The sequence below is a fragment of the Molothrus ater genome, chromosome 11 (genome assembly GCF_012460135.2).
Source record: "Molothrus ater isolate BHLD 08-10-18 breed brown headed cowbird chromosome 11, BPBGC_Mater_1.1, whole genome shotgun sequence".
Classification (NCBI taxonomy): Eukaryota; Metazoa; Chordata; class Aves; order Passeriformes; family Icteridae; genus Molothrus; species Molothrus ater.
Window position 1 is genome coordinate 4,933,163 of NC_050488.2, and position 20,454 is coordinate 4,953,616.

The 20,454-nt window shown below is 43.8% G+C and overlaps 1 protein-coding gene across 3 annotated transcripts in view; it reads right to left on the reverse strand.

Moving 5' to 3' along the window:
• Positions 1-3,194: 3,194 nt before the first annotated feature.
• The window catches only part of MAPKAPK3 (MAPK activated protein kinase 3), a 47,114-nt gene continuing 29,854 nt past the window's right edge, over positions 3,195-20,454 (reverse strand). For all 3 annotated transcript variants that reach the window (XM_036391244.2, XM_036391245.2, XM_054516087.1), the window contains 9 exons: positions 17,634-17,773; positions 16,740-16,804; positions 14,614-14,693; positions 13,023-13,146; positions 11,492-11,567; positions 11,213-11,337; positions 9,272-9,357; positions 6,545-6,625; positions 3,195-5,189 (listed from right to left, as the gene is read on the reverse strand). In XM_036391244.2, coding sequence (XP_036247137.1) covers positions 5,031-5,189; positions 6,545-6,625; positions 9,272-9,357; positions 11,213-11,337; positions 11,492-11,567; positions 13,023-13,146; positions 14,614-14,693; positions 16,740-16,804; positions 17,634-17,773 — 936 coding nt within the window. In that variant the 3' untranslated portion in view covers positions 3,195-5,030. The remainder of the gene's footprint in view (positions 5,190-6,544; positions 6,626-9,271; positions 9,358-11,212; positions 11,338-11,491; positions 11,568-13,022; positions 13,147-14,613; positions 14,694-16,739; positions 16,805-17,633; positions 17,774-20,454) is intronic.

Genomic DNA, 20,454 nt, shown 5'->3' on the forward strand with positions numbered 1-20,454 from the left:
AAAGCACTGCAGTACATTTCAGCAACTGCTTCTTCTTGTGGTCCCAAATTGCAGGAGGAAACCTACTGACAGTGATGCCTCTGTGCCTTCATGCAGTTAGAGCAGACCTGTGAGACTTTGGCATCTGGCAGATTCATGAGGCAGGAAATTTAAAAATAAATTTAATGCTAGGCATCATTTAGAGATTTACCAGAATAGATGTTCATCTACAGTCACAGGGTTATCTTCCACATTTCCCTAGGGTGCAGCAACATCCTCCTTCTCCAGTGCTAAAAAAGACTAATAAAGAGTTGAAACTATCTTGCTATGTCTGTACAGAGGTAGCACTTGCAGTAAAAAAGTAAGTTGGAGTAGAATACAACAGCAGACATTTCTTATCTTATTCTTCAACATGACATATCATCCCCCATTTCTGCTCCCTTTGCTCCATTAAATCCCTCTAACCACACAAACTGAAAATAAATAATCCTATTTTAAAGCCAGACTTAATTCTCAAAAAGAATTTTCTTACCTGGTGCAAAGATTTCAGGGAAACATTTCCTCAGCAAATATTACCTAGATTTGCTCTAACCTCTATTTTCCACAGGTGAGCTACATTTCAGTACAGAGATGAGGACTTGCCTGCTGGCTTGCAAGAATTTTTAACAAGATTTTTTTGTTTTGAGTGTGTGTTCTCTGCCTTTCAGATTTGCTTCATTGCCTTCATCCTTTTTAGGCTCTCTAAAAGAGAATTAACCATGTCCATTCCCAGCTTTGCCAGCTCCACTGCTGAGAACAGCTGGGTGAAGAGAGGAAATATTGAAACCTAAAAAAAAGAAAATTCTGATATTTCCACAATAAAACCCTCAAAACATTTAATCTTAGAAAAAATGAGTTCTCCTGCATGTGAAGTCATTCCCTGCTTGCTTCCTTCTCTTTGTCCCTGAGGTTTGTTGGCTGAGCTGGCTCCATCCTTGGGCTAAGCAGGAGAACACATCAGAGCAGCTGAGCACACATTAACACCTCCTCCCCACCTGGACCACAGCTCTAAAACAGTACAAGGGCTCATGATGCCCTGCAAGTAATCAAAACCTTTGGCTCTCCCCTCCTCACTGAACCTTCCTCTTCTCAAAAGCACCTCTGTCTAAACATGGGCCAAATAAAGTGTGAATTGAAAAGAGGACAGGGAAATTAGATCAAACTGAGTATGTAGCATTCTCATTATCCCTCATGTCAGACAAGTCAGAAGCACTTATGTAATTGGGCCTCCAGACTCAAGGCAGTGAAGTGTTAAGACAGAAAAGCAATCCCAGGACTGCATGCTGGGTTTTGACAAATAGAAAAACACAGAATTAGGCCAAGAGCTTCTCATTAATGTGAGTTTTTAATTGTAGCATGTCAAACCCAGGTTCACCATGTGGCACATGTGGTCAGAGAGGTAAGAAAGTGTGTAGTGCAAAAGCTGGGAGAGTGAGGGAGGGAATTTCCTGTGTCCCAGGGCACACATTTGTGTGTGGATCAGAGCAGGAGCCCTGGTGAGAGCCCATGACCCACGTGTGAGGAGCACAGTGCACAGAAACACAGGGGGAGGCAGCGGCCCATGAGCAATCGCTGTGAAAAGGGATGGGGGTGGGGAATTGTGCACAGGCCTTTTCTTAGCTTCTGCTGGAAAAAATAAATAGACCTTTTAATCTGTGTTCTCCTTGAAGCCTTCTCTATTGACCATTCATTTCTTCTGTCCTTCCCAGCTCTTTACCTCCTCTATATGGCTGATGAATATGCAAATGCATAATCAGTTCTGTAATAGCCTATCCTTTCTAAAAACAGGCTATAAATTTGGATCCTGAGCAGCAGGTTCTAAAAAGCCTATTATATGACATGGCTGGGGGAAGAGGCCACACATCAGAGCTCACCAGAGCTCTTTATAACCTGTGTGAATGCAGGGAGGAGGAGGGTCCTCCCCAGAGCCTTGGTGGCAGCCAGAGGGACAACACCTTCTGCAGAGCCATGCACCAAAGCAGGGCCTGAGACACTGCACGGTCTGGGGAGCTGAGGGCAGGCTCAGATTTGGGGAGCTGAGGGCAGGCTCAGATTTGGGGAGCTGAGGGCAGGCTCAGATTTGGGGAGCTGAGGGCAGGCTCAGACTTGGGAGCTGAGGGCAGGCTCAGATTTGGGGAGCTGAGGGCAGGCTCAGATTTGGGGAGCTGAGGGCAGGCTCAGATTTGGGGAGCTGAGGGCAGGCTCAGACTTGGGAGCTGAGGGCAGGCTCAGATTTGGGGAGCTCTCAGAGCCAGCAGGACAGGGGACAGGTGGTGCAGGGGGCCGGGCGGAGCCGAGCCCATCGGATGCTCCGTCCATCCCCACATCTCCATGGAGCACACAGGCCCTGCTGGGGCACACAGGCCCTGCTGGGGAAATGTCTGCACCCCAAACCTGGTCCCTGGCAGCCCCTCCCAGCTCCAGGTGCCACAGAGCCAGGTAGAACACAAGCTGTCCTGCTCCAGTGGGCTGCAGAAGGCAGCAGTGCCTGGAGCAGGGCAGCAGTTTGAGGCAGCTGTTCCATGGCTCCCAAGGAGTCTCCTCCTTCCGTCTGTGCAATAAACACAAACCCTTCGGTCCAATACTTGCATACACTTCCATGTCTGCCATTTTGAGGCCCTCCTCTGGTTTCTGCAGGGCTTTACAGCATTCCTGGGCGCTGCTGCTGCTGCAGGGTAGAAGGCAAGAACTGTTAGTGTGAGTTTAATGAGATGGGACTGTCCTGCTACACAGGGACAGAAAGCTGAAGGTGCTGTACCAGGTGCCTCAGTTCCAGATTCTGATCTGTAGCAAATACTGGAAGCCCACAGGAAGGAATCAGGCCCAGGTGTGTTTTACAGTTTTTTTACAGAAAACCACCCAGGAACAGACACATCTTTGAGCTCCAGAATGAACTGACAAGCCAGGTGGGAACTGAGAACTCCTGCTCCAACCCTGGCCAAGGCAGAGGAAAAAAAGTTAGTTTGCAACAGTTTCAGTGGCACTGTCCCTGAGGCAGACAGGACAGTGCACTACACACTGCTTGCCCTGGGAACATCCATCACCCTGCTGGGGCACAGAGATGGAATGGCAGCAATAATGGTCATACCTCCCTCAAAAAAATTAGATAAAGGGACAGAAACTTGGACCTGGCTCTAATTCCAACTGTTGCACCCTGAACACATCACAACTCTTCATTTGCAGGTAGTGAATAATATTTGCATAATTCATTGGAATAATATGGCAAAACAAAAACATACAGGACATGCTATAATCAAAGATACCTGAAACATGAAATAATTCATAAACACAACTTTACAGAGATGGATATTTAAAACCAAAACCTTGTGATCTTATAAAATGTTCAAAGTTGGGCAGCCTTTGAATGAGGACATCATGAAACACTTTCCTTCTCCCCTTCCCTGTCACCTTCAACACAATGCATCTTGCAAAGCAATGCAAACTCTGCAACAACTCAACAAAACCAGGGATGACAGGAAGAAGGAATGTTAAAAACTGATTTTAATAAATCATGTTACAAAACCCTAGGGCCAGTTCACAAAGGAGAATTGAGGTCTCATTCACCACTCTGAAGCTGGGAACTGGGCTCCCCAGACAAGGTCCAAAGCCTTGAGCTGAGCTTTGCTGTGTGTCACTCTGATCTGACAATTCAGATCCACTCTGGAGCCCTGCTTTCCTTTTTGTCTTTTTACACTATTGCAAGCCTATTAACACACCAGTACTGTGTGCCTACCTCAAAGGTGTATTGGCCTGCATCACTGGAAGCACATCATATTCATCCCAGACTCTGATAACACTTTCACAAATATTTGCTTCACCTAAATTAAAAATAAAGCCAAACTCCAAAATACAGTGAGATAAAATATTTTGATCACAAAATAAAACATACCAGCAAACCAAGGCCAGGTTCCCATGAAATAAGAAGAATTAAAATAGGAAAAAAACAATGGGTGGATATACTTAAAATTAATCTTCCTTAAGTAGTGAAAATCTTTGGATCCTGAAACACCACCAAATCACCATAAATAAAGTACCATCCTCCCCCCTCCTGACCCCAGGAAACAAACCAACCCAAACACCCCATAATTTGCTGTGATCAGCACATCTTAGGCACAGGATCTGGAGATAGTTATCAGGAAGGGATGCTGGCAGATTACAGGGTCCATTCAAAGAACATGCATTTGCCACTTCTTCCCCAAATTTCAGAAGTCTCTCCTCAAAGCAATCCCTTGCATGTCCAGCTGCACACCCTGGAGGTTGTGGATCCAAGGGGAACAGCAATATTCTCTGCAGGATGCTTTCAACTACTTAAATCCTTACTGAAGCTCTTCACATTAAGTACCAGTTAAATTGAAAACATTACAAGAGAGGGGTCTGACAGTGGCAAAGATACAACATAGTGGCTACAGCTCAGAAAATTTACATGTTATCAAATGGGAATCCATGACAAACTCAAATCTTCACATGAGACTACACAGAAGACTTTATGGAAATGGAAATGTATGGATGCTTTTTCCTGTAACAAGAATATCTGTTTACAGTTTAGGTGATATTCTGTAACTATAGGAGGTAAGTTTGGAAATATAGACTATTACCAATTCTACTAAACTACTAAAACACTCTTAGCAGAACACTTGGCACTTTCCTATTCCCCAGTTTAAAACAGCAGCAGAAGTTACTCTTGTAGATGGCTCTTAAAGCCTCAGTGCATTAATGTGCTGAGACTGCCTCCTGTTCTCTCCTCTTATCCTACACAGCTAAAGCCAAAGCAAAAACCTGTAACATTTCTGGCATTACTGTACCTTCCCTTGCAATGTGCAACAGAATCATGTCAGATCCATAAGTCTTCAAAAGTGATTCAAGTTATCAAAACGTTATCACACTGTTCCCTCTTTGCAGGACAGCATCTTCAGTCTCACTGCCTTTGTGGTGTGGGCTGAGACAATCCCATGATTGTAACTCGCTCTGTTTAACTTTTACCCTGCAGCCCCAGTCCCTGCTGGCTCCTGCCCTCACTGGTTGTTGCAGCCCGGGGCGGCGGAGGAGGCGCCCGCCTGCTTCTGCTTCTTGCGGCGCTTGTTTAGCAGGCGGTTGTTGGACGTCTTCAAGTCTTTGATTTTCACCTGATCGTAGTCCACCCTCATGGTGGCCAGAGCACTGGTCATCTCCTCCTGAAAGCAAGCAAGCAAGGCAGTGAACCCCCTGAGGCAGTGAGTGCACGGCCACCCCACCCTGCAGCCCGGAGGGGAGGGACACAAGGAGCTCTCTGTCCCCCCGGGCAGCAAGAGCTGAGCCCTCTGTGTGCTCTGCACCACGAACCAACCACTCCACTGGGGGCTCCTTCCACCAGGGGCTCGGTCAGCAGGAGCTGTTCTCACAGCATTTCACAGGGAGCACACAGGACCATGTTCTGCTGGCCTAAATTCCACGTGTCCCTGTGCCCAGCACTTCTCCCTGGCTGGCTCTGCAGCTCCCTGCAAAGATCTTTAAAAGTTTGTGCTTCAAACTCACACACCTCCTTAGTTTGAATTAATGCTTAAGTACAGGAACATTTTAAACTTTTTAATAAGTTTGTAAAGAAAAATCTGTTGAAGTAAACAAATGTCTAAGCATTTGGTTCAGAAAAGGAAAAACAATTCAATATCATGACTATGTTGGTAGCTTGAGGGAATACCTCTGGGACCTACACAGAAGCACAAGCATAAGAAATTCTCAGAAACATGGAAAATAAGGCAGCTAAGTGAAAATATCTGCTTGATCTCTGACTCAGAAGGTAAATGTTGCCTAGGTCCCAAAAACATTTTGCCATTACATAGCTCAACAGCTGAGATTACACATCAGTGATTTAAATAAAATCAGTAATGAATAAAATACACTACAGGAAGGTTGCAATTGTCAAAATTCTAGGAATTTGAAGTCCAGAAAACTCAGAATTAATTGTAAAAGCATGCCAACCTGTTAAAGGCCAGCAGGAAAGAGTTTTCAGTGTGCCCTACAGCAGGAAGCATTCAGCAGTCATTGGTACACACAGTAGGTGAGGCACCTGCTTAGATTAAGATATTTTTTTCTCTCCTCTTCCCCCCACCAAATGTCATAACAAGACGAAGGTTATTCAGTGCTGTTCCACAATTCAAAAGCACTGCAGAAAACCAGAATGTAGCTCAGCCCTCCCACCTGTCCCCCTACATTTTCATCACATTCTTTACTGTAATGAAGTTCAAACTGCCCCAGCACTGTCCTTCTCCTCCCTGGGTACATGCAGAGGCTCAGCAGGAGCATCATTCATGCCTTTGATCACAAACACCATATTGCTGGTATCTGGTGCAGCTGTAAGGCTGCCAATGAAGCTCAAATAGAATTCCTTCCTTTTTTAAACAGTTCTCATATACACTGCTGTTCTAACCAAGCCTGTTTATGGCACCCTTGTTTGACATGATTGTATTCAAAATAGCCACAGTATCCAAGGCAGCACATTTCATCTCCTAGGACACTTAACTTAAAGAAATCTGAATTTGGATTGACTCACTTTAACTTCATCCCAGTGGTCTTTATCCTCCTGCAGGACCCGTGCAGTGTGAAGAGGAGTTGGTGGCACTGACATTGATCTCTGAGAATAAAGAAAAATACCAAAAGAAGTTCTGAAAAACAACATTTGGGAAGTGATTTCTTGCTCTTCTCTGTGTATGAAGAGCAGAAAATTTGATCTAATGTCTTCCAATGGCCCTCATTATTCCTGCTTCAAATCACTCCACAAATGAACTCATGTGCAGGAGAAAAGGACTACATTCCCCACACAATATTTAAAGAACAAAAAGAGAGATAAATCAGTGCTGAGCTTCTTTCATTCTACTCCCTTCCAGTCTGAAAAATTTATCCAACCAGAGTTGGATAAATTTTTATGCATGTTTTAGATTTTAACTGTCATTTCACTATTCATTAGTCAATGTCTTAAAGTGGTTAATTTGACCTTTATCTCCTAGGATTTGTTGTAGGAGACATTTTCTTGCACCTATGCATTAACTGAGATCACCACTTCATCAGACTAAGTGAGCCCCAAAGAGGAAATGACACAATTGTTCTGAGCAAGACACAGCTCAGAAGACAGAGCATCCACATGAAACTGAGATCTCGGCTCACCTGCCATGAAAGATCAGGAGATGCTTTACATTAGAACAAGGGACAATTTCTAAAGCATGAAGCACAGTTCCCTGACTGAACTCAGAAAGAATCATGGCAATTCTTGCCAGCCCCTAATCCAAACTATAATTTCATTTGGATACTCTATTTTCCTTATGCTTTCTACCCAAGCTTGCTGTTTGCTGCTGTGGCATCCTACAGCTGCATGTCAACAAAGTCTAAGGAGATCCCTGTAAAACAAACTCCACACTGGAACCAGTGCTTATGTTCCCCCAGGCTCAGAGCAGCAGGGCTGCAGTCACAGAAGTGAAGCAGAAATCCTGACTCCTGCATCCTCTGGACAAGGACCCCAGCTGGCCAGGGTACAGGTTTATCAAACACAGCTGGGACAAGAGAAATGGAAAACAAGTAGACTGGTTTCAGTGCTGTCCCTGTCCTTGCTTCCCTGTGGAAGGTGCCTTTCTGCTCTGAGCTTCTGATTGTTAAAAAAAAAATCTTATAGACAAGGAACTAAAATGAGTCTGTGCTCCACCTAAACTGACAGTTTTTGCCTACTTCACAGTAAAACACTTCTGTCATCCATCTCAAAAAAAAAAAAAAGAGGGAAAAAAAAAAAAGAGCCACAAGCACCCTCCCCCGCTGCTTGTGCAACTCCCCAGACATGTTTCCACTTTGGGATTTAGGAAAAGGGAGAACACAGACATTTATTGCATTGGTCTTTCCCTCTCCCTCCCTCTGCCCCTGTGAGCTATAGGTTCAGCAGAAAAGAAAGCCAACCTGCAGCTTTCCTCCAGGAAGGGTGTTGGAGCAGGGCTCCAGTTGGAGCAGGTGCAGCAGAGTCTGCAGACATTACCTCTAATCTGCTCCTCATTAACTGGCTCTGTGCATATTCCAAATAACAAGTGACACTGTAGGTGGCAGCTTCCTCAGCTATTAGGCACTCACTCCATGAAATTCCTCACCTGCTGATTTCTGAAACACCTTCTTGGGGCTTCAGACACTCAAAGCTGGAGGTATTTATTCTGAGCAGTGATTACATTTTTATTTGGTTAAAAAAGACTCAGAAACATTGTCTGGGGTCTGTTCTACAGGATCTTTACAACCTCAGTTTCTCAACTCTGAATGACAACACCTTTCTACTCCATCAGGATGTCCTACAGCTGCATTTCACTTCATTCCAAGGGCTTCCAGATCCTGCAGCAGGCATTGTAGGAATGGGGACAATCAGCCACACCTCTGCTTCTGCCCATGCTTTGAGGATCAGCACAGACACACCAGCACTACAGGAACAAAGGGAATCCTACAGCAGAAATGATTCTGTTCCTGGCTGATGATTCTTTGGGCAGTGAGAACAAGACTGGTATTTTTTTAGACACAAATGTGAGAAGTATAACCTACTATTTTGAGGGACACCTACAGAGCAGAGAAGGTATCATGAAACTCAGTCTTGTAGCTTCTGGGATTTGTGTCTCTTATTTGAAATAGTCCATATTGTATTAATAAAGTAATTTTTTTCTTTTTTCCCCAAAAATTTCTTTTAAGAAGTAAATTCAACCAAGTCATAGAATGAAACCTGAACTGGGACCATAAATAGCTCTGTGTACCACCCTACCTGGCAATCTCTCACATGGAAAAAGAGACCCTTGCTCCTCCCCCATGCATTTCCAAACTCTGCCAAGGATGAGAATTCCCACTGAGCACAGGAGCATGTTCACCCTAACACAGCTATGCACAATGGTGCCTGAGACCACTAATAATAGCTCTTTAAATCCTGCACTGATGAAGTAAGCACACAGAGTTTATTTTTATATTTTTAAAGAGAGTAACACATGCATATGCTGCAGAGTCAACAGAGACTGCCTGCTCACAGAACATACAGACATTTTCGGCTGTTGCTTCCAAGGACACGACTGTGGGTGTCTCCCCTTGTGTGTCCTCTGCTAACAGCAAGAAGAATTGTGGTTTTACAGGCAGGTGACCCTCTGAGGAGGGCACAGGAGGTTAATTAAGGGACCAGCAGTAATAACAGCCCTTCTCTTGCTGTGTTGTGTGGAGCTGTACCCAAGTTCTGCATGTAAGAATCAATTTGTGGTATAAAAAGAGATCTAAGACTCACATTAATCCAAGGGTGATTCATAAACTGAGAGACTGTCATCCTCTCTGTTGGGTCAGTCTTCAGTAAATGGCGAATGAGTTGTTTGGCTGAAAAACAGAACCAACAGGGCATGGTGTAGTCTAGGACTGCATTCCCAAATAACCTTGGGAACACAAGGACCTGCTGAATGAAGAAACACCATTTTGCAGAACTGAAAAAAAAACCCCTCCCAATTGCTGTGACTGTGTTAAGAAGCCACATACAGTGGGGCAGGTTACTGTGTTTAAAGGGGCAAAACAGGAAAACATCCAAAACAAGAGACAAGAAGGAAAGAAAAGACTGGGAATTCCAGCTCTGCTCTCTACATCACCAAACCAACTGCTTTGAGAGCAACAACTGGAGGAAAAGAGAAGCACAGGGCCAGAAAGCTGCTAAGCTGCCTGCCTCAAAGATGGCAACAAGCTGGGCATTATGGGCTGAATGAATACATAAACTGGTGTTTTAAGAAATGATGGAGACAGCAACTAGCACAGGCTGTGGAAAAAAAGAACAATGAACTTTGCCAACTGAGAGGCCATTAAAAAGACCAAAAAAGTCAAATAAATGGATTGCACAAACTGGCTTTGCAGCAGCTTTCTGTGAACATGGGATTTGCCAAAGCAAGAGCACTAATAACTGAGATATGAGATGGTGAGAGGGTAGACAAGAGTTTCATTAACGTGGGTGGACAGACTGGAAACACTGCTTCCAAAGGAAGTTATTTAGGAGGACTTACACAAAATTTCCTTAGGAAACCTGTAAGAACTTCTAAAAAGGAGTTCTCTTTTAGGAACATCACATGCAAGATGACTAAACGCTTGTAAGAAGTTGCCCAAGGTACAAGTTTAATTTGTTGAGAGAGGCTGCAAAGGACAAGGACAGCACAATACAGGGAAAAAAAGCAGCAACCTCCTGCAGGTGCCTCATCAGCCTAAAGAACACCCACAGATGAGATGATTTTATAGGATGGAAGGTAGAGGGCCCCTATCTCCATCCACACAAGTACACAGAAACCCTACACACAGTGCAAGTGCATGTTCTCTCACTGAGCTCCTCTAGCCTGTTTATACTGCTGGAATATGAACAAGACCCAAAGCAGAGAAAATATTTAGCCAGAAACCCATGACTAAAACATCTCCCTCAACAATGTTCAGCAGGCTGTGCTGCACACAGCCATGAGATGCAGTGAGGGGTGAAGATGCCACAGAGCACAGCAGGGTCCAAGGAGAATTTGTTACTGCTAAACTGCAGACAAAACCAGGATCACAGCAATATAAAGGGCTTGTAAGAAAAACAGATAAGCCCAGATATTGCTGACCCTTCTCTTTAATATGACAGGCAGGTGAGACTTCCAGCTTATGAAACTGTCAGGATAAGGGGGAATCAAAAACACCCACTTTCAGGACACTGATTTGAGCCCAGCAGCTTTTCATCAATGACTTATACAAAATAAATTGTTGACCTTGATTTAAGTGGCGGCTGGCAAATTCCCACATCCCAAAAAGCTAGCATGAAAACTTGCCATCCTTGCTGGCTGGATCACCAAGGAGGGCAAAGACTGAATAAATTCTTGAGAGAGTTTGCCTTTCTTCCAGCTCAGCTTACATTGGAGCTGTCCAGGCTGTCTCCTTTCTCAGGATTAGAGACTTCTGTTTCAAGAGGGTTTAATATCAGCATTCACTAGCACTAGCTGGATTCTGAAAGAAGGTTTTCAGTAGTCATTTACTTTTTGTAGCACAGAGGTTGCTGGCTGGTATCTGGGTTCCCAGTTGTTCTCTGTAGCACCTTACAAAAAATTGATTTAAATGGTAGAAGAAAGGGAAACAAAAGCTCAGACAGATTTTTAGAAATAGTATCTTTGTAAGCACTGCAGCACTGCACACTACCATGCTCACACTCATCAGCACCAGGGAGGATTTCTACCTTCCTCTGATACTTCAGCCCACTCTGGATTAGGAAATCCATATTGCCCCATCCGAATTCTTCTCTTCATCCCTGGAGAAATGGCTTGACCGGTGTTGGAGTAGAATGGAGGGAACCCACACAGGCTGTAAGAGTGGACAAAAGAATTTTCTTAACTAGGGGAGTCCTTTCACCTCTAAAAAAGTTTTATTCAAGATTATATACTACTGCAGGCTGCAGGATCCCAGTGAACAATTACTTGTGAGTGCAGATTTAACAAGTTCCTTTCCAAATACTTACAGAATATATGTGATGACACCCAATGACCACATGTCACATGATTTGTCATACTTCTCAGGACCAAGGACTTCTGGGGCTGGGGAAGATTAAAATCACAAGTAAACAGAGTACCAGGTATTTCTCTTCATCTCCACCACCTTGTAAGTAGCAGCACACTTCAACAACAGGTATCAGAGGCATTAAAAAAACACAACTCACTGCAGGAACTGGGTAGCACTTTTGACTGACAAGTTCCTAAAGGCATTTAAAGTAGCTTTAAAAAGGAGAAACAGAGCTGGAAAAATGCCCTACTCCTCACCTTGGTGTCTCTCTGCTCAAGGGAGTACTAAGATTACCAAAAAGCAGAAGGAGCTACAGCTAAATGTGTGCAGGGAGACACTGCACTGAAAGAGGCAGGAGCATATGTTCCAGCAATCAGAATAGAAAGGCCCTACTGGAGCTGTGATAAAATTTTGAATGATACCTGGGTGGTGTGTTTAGCTCCAGCAGCTACAGGGCACTGTATTTTTCTTTGGCCTCCAGAGCATTATATTTTTTTCCACTAAGTAACAAAATTAGACAGAGATACATTTAGAGGGGATTTTTTTTGTCCCCTGGGGCAGGTAAACTGCCAGGGAGCTTGATTTTGTAAGGAAAATTATTCTTTAAACATATGAGCAATCATGCTGGTTTATAAAAAGGTGTTGAGAAGGGAAATGTCAGCTTGTTTATACACAAATATTAAGGCATAAAAACATACGTGTGTAAACTCCTTAACACTTTATCACTAAACCCAGCTCAAAAAAATACAGAAGAAAGCATCAAAAAAGAGTATTGCTAATGTGATTATCTGCTTCCAGTGAATAAGTCTCTTTCAATACAGAAAACTATACAAACTTTTATCAGCGAAATAATTTTTCAAACAAATTAAGTCCTTTTTCCAGCAAAGAAATTCCAAGTTTGACTGCCCCAGTCAAACCATATAATGAATAACTATTAACTCAAGACTGAAATGAGTGCATGAAGGACAGTCTGCTGTGGCATTCATCACACAGTGCTTCAACTTTGGATAAAATGAAGGAAAAATTCTGCTGTGATTAAGTCATGTTGGTTTTTTATTACTAATTCCTCAATTTGCCAGCTTAAAGAAGTTTTACAGCTGAGGCAAAATTCTTCTCTCTTATTGTTTTAATTTAAGTTTGGGAAGTTTAGCACAGAAATTCCCAAATATCACAAAACTCAATTCAAATCATGGCTTTTATTGCATCATTCAGAGGAAATATCAGGATTGCTTCAAGTGTAATCAGAAGGAATTCCCTCTCTCTCTTTGTATATCCTCATTTGTATCTCCTGTGAAGGCTTTTTCCTCCGCCACCAAGGCAGAAAGCAGGAGCATTGAACTGTACTGGAACCAGACTTTAGGTTTGGATTGGGTCCCAGTTTAAATCCTGGAGGCTAACACTTCACATTACACCCAGAATAGAAGATTTCCCACCCACTGCAAGGGAAGGAATGACAGAAACACAGAAGAAATGTGTCTTGGATAACTCACCCACATAATAAGGAGTGTAACAGGGGGTCTGCAGTGCATTTACAGTGGTTTCTTTGGCAAAGCCGAAGTCTGTGAGTTTGAGCACAGTATCTTTGTCTTTAGATGTGTAAAGCAGGTTTTCAGGCTGGAAGGTCACCAAAAGAGGATAAACAGGACAATGAAGAGATGTCTCTAATGAGCTGACAGGTCAAACACACCACCACCATTTAGGTCTTCTTACTTCTGTCACATCCCCACCAAACACACAGCAAGTTCCCTCCCAACAGGCAGCATTTCTCCTCAGACTAAGCATCAACATCCTTCTTAGCAAGATTATTTGGGAGAGAAAGCCACAAAACCCTGTCCAATGGGCATCCAGTCTGGCTTCTTGAACCTCTCCCAGTTCCCTGCACTTCCTGGGACTCATCTGTGTGGTGGCAGCAGCTGATCTGACATCACACTGTGCCTCAAGCACCCCAGGGGCAGGACAAGGGAAATCCTCAGCCAAAGCCCCCATGAGCAACTGACACAGCTCCATCAAAATTAACTGATACAGACACAGGCCCTTTGCTGCTCCCCCCTCCTCTGTCTCCTGAAACCTGAGGTAATTCCACTCTTGCTCCACACTCCATACAGGCAGAAGTGGCACAGAGGGAAATACAAGCTCCTGTGCCCAAGAACAGGGACAACAGGGTATTTCCATTATCTCCAATTAGTTCAACTCATTTCCCAGTTTACCCCCTGGTGACACCATGATGTGTCAGCTCTCCCTCCAGCTAAACACACAGACATCTGTAGAAAATCCACCAGCTCAGAGCTGTGGAATTGATCTGATGTCTCAGTCTATCATTACAAGCACTGCTCTCCTGCACATTCCATCCCCTGCTGTGTCCCTGCACTGGAAATGCCAGGGTGCAGCGAGCTTGGCTTTGCTTGTGCTGTGCACTTCAGAGCATGAACACAAAATACAGCCCTACACAAAATACGGCCCTACAAACTCTGGCAAACCCCTACAATGAGATTGGGGTTCAAACTTTACCTCATTAAACACTGGCAGTAACTGAGATCTCCCTATTTTCCCAAATATTCACACTCTTATTGAAGTGGGTTAAATGCATGAAATTGGTATTATTCCTCCCAGAAGTTTCCCCTTTTTCTGAAGGGGGTTTTGCTGTTTGGGGTTTTTTTGGTTTTTTTTTTCGTTTTTTTTTTTTTGCTTGGTTTTTTTTTTTCTTAATACAAATATGATACTGAAAGCAATTAATAACTAGCAAAGACTACATAAAGGCATCTATAAATTACAGGTTCACTTGAAGGAGTGCTATTTTCTTGCTAGTTAATGGATTGCAAGTGGGCAGTACCTCTTTAACTAAGCATCTGACTATCATGAGATTTTTCTGCATTCTGTACACAACTGGAAGGCATTAGCACACATGAATATTCCAACCTTGGACTAGTAGCAAACTAGTGAGCAAATCCTTTCTCCCACTGGCAGAGGAACAGGGACACTTTGGCCATCTGACTGCACTCCCAGTTCTGCTAAAATCACTGCTGCCCAGGTTTCTTCCTGCCATAAGTTCTCTTCCCCAGCCCACACACCTTGAGGGCTCACCTTGACGTCTCTGTGTGCAATGTTCATGGAGTGCAGGTACTGGATGGCTGTCCCAATGTCTCTCATTATTTCAGAGGCCTCTATAAATACAATTTTAGAGAAAGGTCACATTAACATTCCCACTGGAATTCAGGGACATGCCTGGGAATGCTTATGGCTTACAAACAGCTTGCTGGAACATGGGGCAAGCGTCAGGACTAGAGAAACCCTAAAATTAGCCCCAACAGCTGTGTTTTGGGTTTGCAGGCACCAAGCCCCTGACTGCCTGGCTGCTCAGTCTCCTCCTGAGCAGGCACTGCAGCCCAACAGCTCAGACTCCTCAGGAGCTTGGAAATTCGTGTTTTAATCTGCTCACCAAAAAAAGCAGCAAGAGCAGAGTAGGTACACAAGCAGCAACTGTTAAAAAAAAGGAGCCCCAACAAGAACCTATCTCTGATTGTCCAGGATGTGTCCTTGGTTGTTTGAGACAGAAATTTAACTTTCAGCTTCTAGTTCAGGAGAATGATCTATCAGATTTTCTAAAAATAGAGCAACATAACAATATAGTAATTTTAGGATAGGTCACATCTTAATTCCTCACTGTCTTTAGAAGTTTTTCATCAGGAGGAACAAAATCAACAGTTCTGTTCAGCAAAGGCCAAACTGTCACCTTTGAAATAATATGTTTCAAGAATTTAACATAGCCCCAGTGGGAAATTCTAGTGGTGGAATTACCTTGCAACTGCAGTGCTCTGGGAGTCTGGAAGGGCTCAGTTACACAGGGAGGGGTTTCAGAGCAGGGAGGAATGACATTCCCATGTGAGCATTATATCACATCTCCATTGACAGGGAAACAACAGAAACTTCAACCTGATCCTCTGGGCTCTGCATAGGCAGAACTTGTACTGCAACCTGGAATTCTTTTTCACATGGCCTGAGAGTGAAATTATACCATCTCAGACAAAGACAATCAGAATGCAGAAACACTCCTGTTCTTTGGGGAAAACCTTGTACAACCTCCTCCCCTCCTGATCCTAATGGGAAGCTGTGGCTACATAAACAGGCAATGAACCTGGGGAATCCAGTGACACAGGGCTCATTTACCTCGGGAAAGAATGAAGGTGGGTTTTTGTTTAACCAGGTGATTTCTGACTAAGCATTTATGTTATACAATGCAGAAAAGTAATGCTTTTAGTAGAGTGCAGTTGCTAAAATTCATGAAATCAGTTTTCTCCCTGGAATTTGTACTTTAGAGAAGAACAAATAAAATTTCTAAAAATGCTCATTTTCCCTGCACAAGTCTCTTAAAGGACTAGAAAGGAAACACACAAGAAGAAAACAGACTGGCCTCTACACCAGACCTGCAAAACAAGTCACAAGCTTGGGTGTGTATTTTTCTGCTTCTAATCATTTTGTCAGGCCCATAGTTACAAACTCTATCACCTTACAAATATTAATGGTTTCACTCTGAGCAGAAACGAGCTCTGGTCTGCTGTGAGGGGGCAAGGAGAACCATGGTCAATGGGACCTGTGGTTCTCTGTCAATAATAAATAGCAAAGACAGTAAAAATGACAAGATTAATCTAGTGCAAGCTCCGTCCCTGCCTCATGGCAGGGCTTTACCCTTGCTCATTTTCCCCTACAGACAGGCAGGTTTGTTTACAGCGTGGTTAATAACACTTCCTTTCAAGTAGTGCTTTAAAACCCTTGAACAGGAGATGTTTCATCAGATGTGATTTGCTCATCATACTCTTGACCCAGTGCTGCTGCTTGAGGGACAGCCAGAGAGAGATCCCAGCAGGAGCTGCACTGATCATGGCAGAGGTGTTCTGGCACAGGACCAGGGATCAGAGGAACAGACACTCTCAAGGTACAGAAATGAAAAAGCTGAGCAGATTTGTAGCAAGATTTTTCTCTAAACCTTCCACATTTTGCCTGAACTTGGCCAATTCTCATAATTCCTAGTTCTTGGGAACTTTTCAAAATCACTCTTAACACACAGTGGGATAAATAACAATAATAACAACAACAAACACCACCATAGATAAAATCAAAGAAAAATTCCTAAAAGGAAATAGGGGACAGAGAAATGGAGAAGAAATAAAAAATCTTTCACAAACTTTAAAATTAAACTTGCAATGTTTTACCTCTCTCAGTGAAAGCTTGGTCTCCTCTCTCCTGGATCCTGCTAAACAGCTCTCCTCCTTCCATGCTGAAGCAAAGAACATAAAAAACCCCACCTTATATTATATATATAAGGACAAAATTAACACCTGACTGTGCATCCATATAATCTCATGGAACCACAGCAGGAACAGATAAAGATTACAGGCTGCCTCCTATGCCACTGCTTCCTAAACATCACACTCACTCACATCAATGCAGAAAGCCATTCTGATAGGGCATAAATAGAAAACAAAATAAGATCAGGGAGTTTTGATGTTTCAGTTTAATGGACCCTGTCACAGGGAACATGACAAACAAAGATGGGAAGTCAGATATGCTGGCACTGGGAGGGTGACAATAATTTTGTTTCATGTAAAGGGTGGAGAGGAAGAAAAAGAAAGAAGCAAAGACATCTAAAATAATTATTAATTTGTCCTCAGTGAAAAGGACAATAACTGTAGTATTGGAGACTAGGGAGAGAATAGGGAAGGTTAGAGTCAAAGTAGTTATGACAAGACAGATCACACTGGATCATTGGATTTACATCTGAACTTGGAAGCTGATCACAACCAAAGCAGAATGCATTGGTAGAGACATCTTTCAAAGGTGTATTAATCAGTCAGCTTTAATGAGGACAATTGCTATGGAGCACAATGAAAATTTATTTTCTGGTAAAGGTTCCCCATTCTTCCAGGATGGCTGGAGCAGCTGCACTGATTTCCTTATCAGTTCCATAAAGGGAACAAGAGATTTCCTGTGCAAACCAAAATTGTGCCGCTGAGAAATCTCCCAGCTGCCACCTGAGCCAAGACATTCTCCTCCTCCCTCCATCCCTCCAAAGGCAGTGCCTGTGAGGGGCTGCTGCTGGTCCCTACCATTCCATGACAATGAGCAGGCATCTCTTGCCATTGTGGATGTTCTCATACACATCCAGGACATGGACAATGTGAGGGCAGCCCGAGGCTCTCCAGTGATACTCGACCTCCTGACGCGCCTTGGGGTTGTCGTACAGGAGCTGTGGAGAAAGACAGAGCAAAGTCAGCCAGGGACCATGGTGCTGCTGCAACTGGCACCAACCTCAGAGATGAGCTCCACACGAGAAAACCTTCCCCAGCCACAGGATGAGAACCCATCATGACATCTTCACCTTCTCTGGGCTGTCCAGCTTGTTAGACTGAGGAATACACAAACAATTGGTCCCTTAGAGCTGGAAGGGCCTTGAATGACAGTGAGGAGGTGTAGCCATGATATTTCTGAAAAATCCTTTCCTTAGGATTTTTTCTCCTGAGAAGCTGAGAGGCCTCAGGAACAAAATGTAAACAATGATTATCTGCTGCTGAGGAATTCAACAGGTGGATCTGTGATTGGTCTCATGGGGTTGTTTCTAATTAATGCCAATCACAGCCCAGCTGTCCGGACTGTCTCGGTCAGTCACAAACCTTTGTTATCATTCTTTTCTATTCTTAGCCAGCCTTCTGATGAAATCCTTTCTTCTATTCTTTTAGTATAGTTTTAATATAATATATATCATAAAATAATAAATCAAGCCTTCTGAAACATGGAGTCAACATTCTTGTCTCTTCCCTCATCCTGGGACCCCTGTGAACACCACCACAAGGAGGGATTTTGAACCTGAGATGGAGACAGGTCTATCTTACCCACTTCTGGATGGAAACCAGCAAATTTTTCTTATGTGTTTGCAAGACTTTTAAACATAGAATCCCCCTGCTAAGGACCATAACTCCCCCACCTTCCCCCAGCTGCTGGGAGAAGAGACTTCCAGGTGGGTGCAGTGCAAATCCTGTAAGTTAAGTGAGATTTGAAACAATGAGGACTTTTACAGTGACTCTGACTGTGCTTCTTAAATATTATACACACTTCTCACCCCACCAAGGTAAGAAAGAGACCTTTGGCTATCTAGATGCCTGAACTTTTTTCTGTCACACACAAGGCCAGTTTATTTTAAAGGCACTGATCTCTAGAAGGGTAGCAAGAGCTCTTCCTTCCTGATCCTGCAACCTTTGCACAAGAGGTGTGTCCCCTGCTGTCTGAAGCACTGCTCAGTACCCAGCACCACAAGTGAGCTTTGTGCAGTAGGGGCACATGGCTGAATTGTGCCTGCTCCTCTCTGCCTCAGCTCTCCAGACAGCACTAACACTTTGTGACAGACACTCCCTTTACTGCACATTTGTACAGCTCCTGCACAGTGCAGCTGTGATCTGAGTTGGATATGGTATGCCCTATGGTAATAACCATGGTGATGATGGAGCAGCAACAAAACTGATGCTATATAAAGCATTGTTAAATGTAGTGAAACAGAATAAAAAACAAGCAAAGAACAACCACCTCTGATACATTTATGTTAGAAAAGGCTCACAACAACTGTTTTCAGAAAGGCAAGTAAAAAGTATCATTGATGACTATTAGGCCTTAGCCTGAAGCTCTTTCAACTCACATTTGCTATTAGGTTCCAGTGAAAACACAAGTGCATGATAATTGCTGAAAACAAGAATTAACATATAACCTGTCATTAGGGACCTATGAATCAGAGCAAGAAACTGCTCCCATCCAATAGCCAAGTTAAACCACAAATGGTGTCACAGGCACCTTCAACACAGGCAAACACGTATTTGAAAGGTCACAGGAAGGAAGATGCAAATTCTGTTTTCTTTATTGACTTCAGTAAAGACAATTTACATCACTGGGGGAAAAATCTTACATTTGTTTGGTGCTTCAGCATCCCTTTCAGCAGAGTAGACAAAGAAACATGGCAGGAAAGGTCTATAGCCCTTTGTACAATGCTGGGGAAGTGCTTGGGAATGACTGGAAGGAGGGTAAATGCTTCTCTTCCAGGCCAGCAACAGGAAAAGGGTGACAAGTGCTCCTCTGCTGAGGACACATTTTTGTTTTTCTGTGAAGCACAGGAAGGCTACAGGAGGGGACAAGTGGGCTCAGGAGGGCAGCTGGCCCTGCAGCTGAGTGTGCAGCTGCACTGAGCCCACCCTGGCCCCAAAGCTCCTGCACAGCTCCAGATTTCCAGCAGAGCAGGGGCTGCAGGAGCTCTCTGGCCAAGGGGACTGCCCTGGCAGCCAAGCTCCTTCTGCAGGGCTCTCATTGTGCACCCAGAGCACGCCCTTGGGGATCACTGTCTGCCTCTTCCTTCCTGCTCCAGCCTGCCTCTGGCCTCATTTCCAACAGAAATAACTTCCTAAAGAGAGAGATGGCTCCAATTTGGACAAAGAGCTCGCTAGTGAGTCCAAGGGTGCTTGCTTTGCTTCTTTCAGCCATCAGCCCATTCAGCAGCCTTTCCTTCACAGCCACTGTGCTCTAGCTCACTAGGACTGTCCACCAGAATTTTCCCCTCTGCCCTTCTGAGTTTGGGCTGTTGCCTAGAGGTCTCTTCAAAAGTTCATTAAATTACATGTGCCACAATAAAGCCCAAACAGCCTCAGGACTAACCAGGCCTTCCAGTGTTCATTGTTTGGATATTACTGGATCAAAGCCACTTCTGAGCAGGATGCTTCCAAAAGCTTCTCCTCTATCCTGTGCTACTGATCAGACATTCCCATTCTCTACACTAATGTAACTAACTGCACTATCACCTGTGTCTACTGTGCTTGTACAGTGCACAGAGATGCTATTTTTCAGGTCTGTACCAAGTGCTTATGAAAACTGTTTCAAAGAATTCAATTCTCC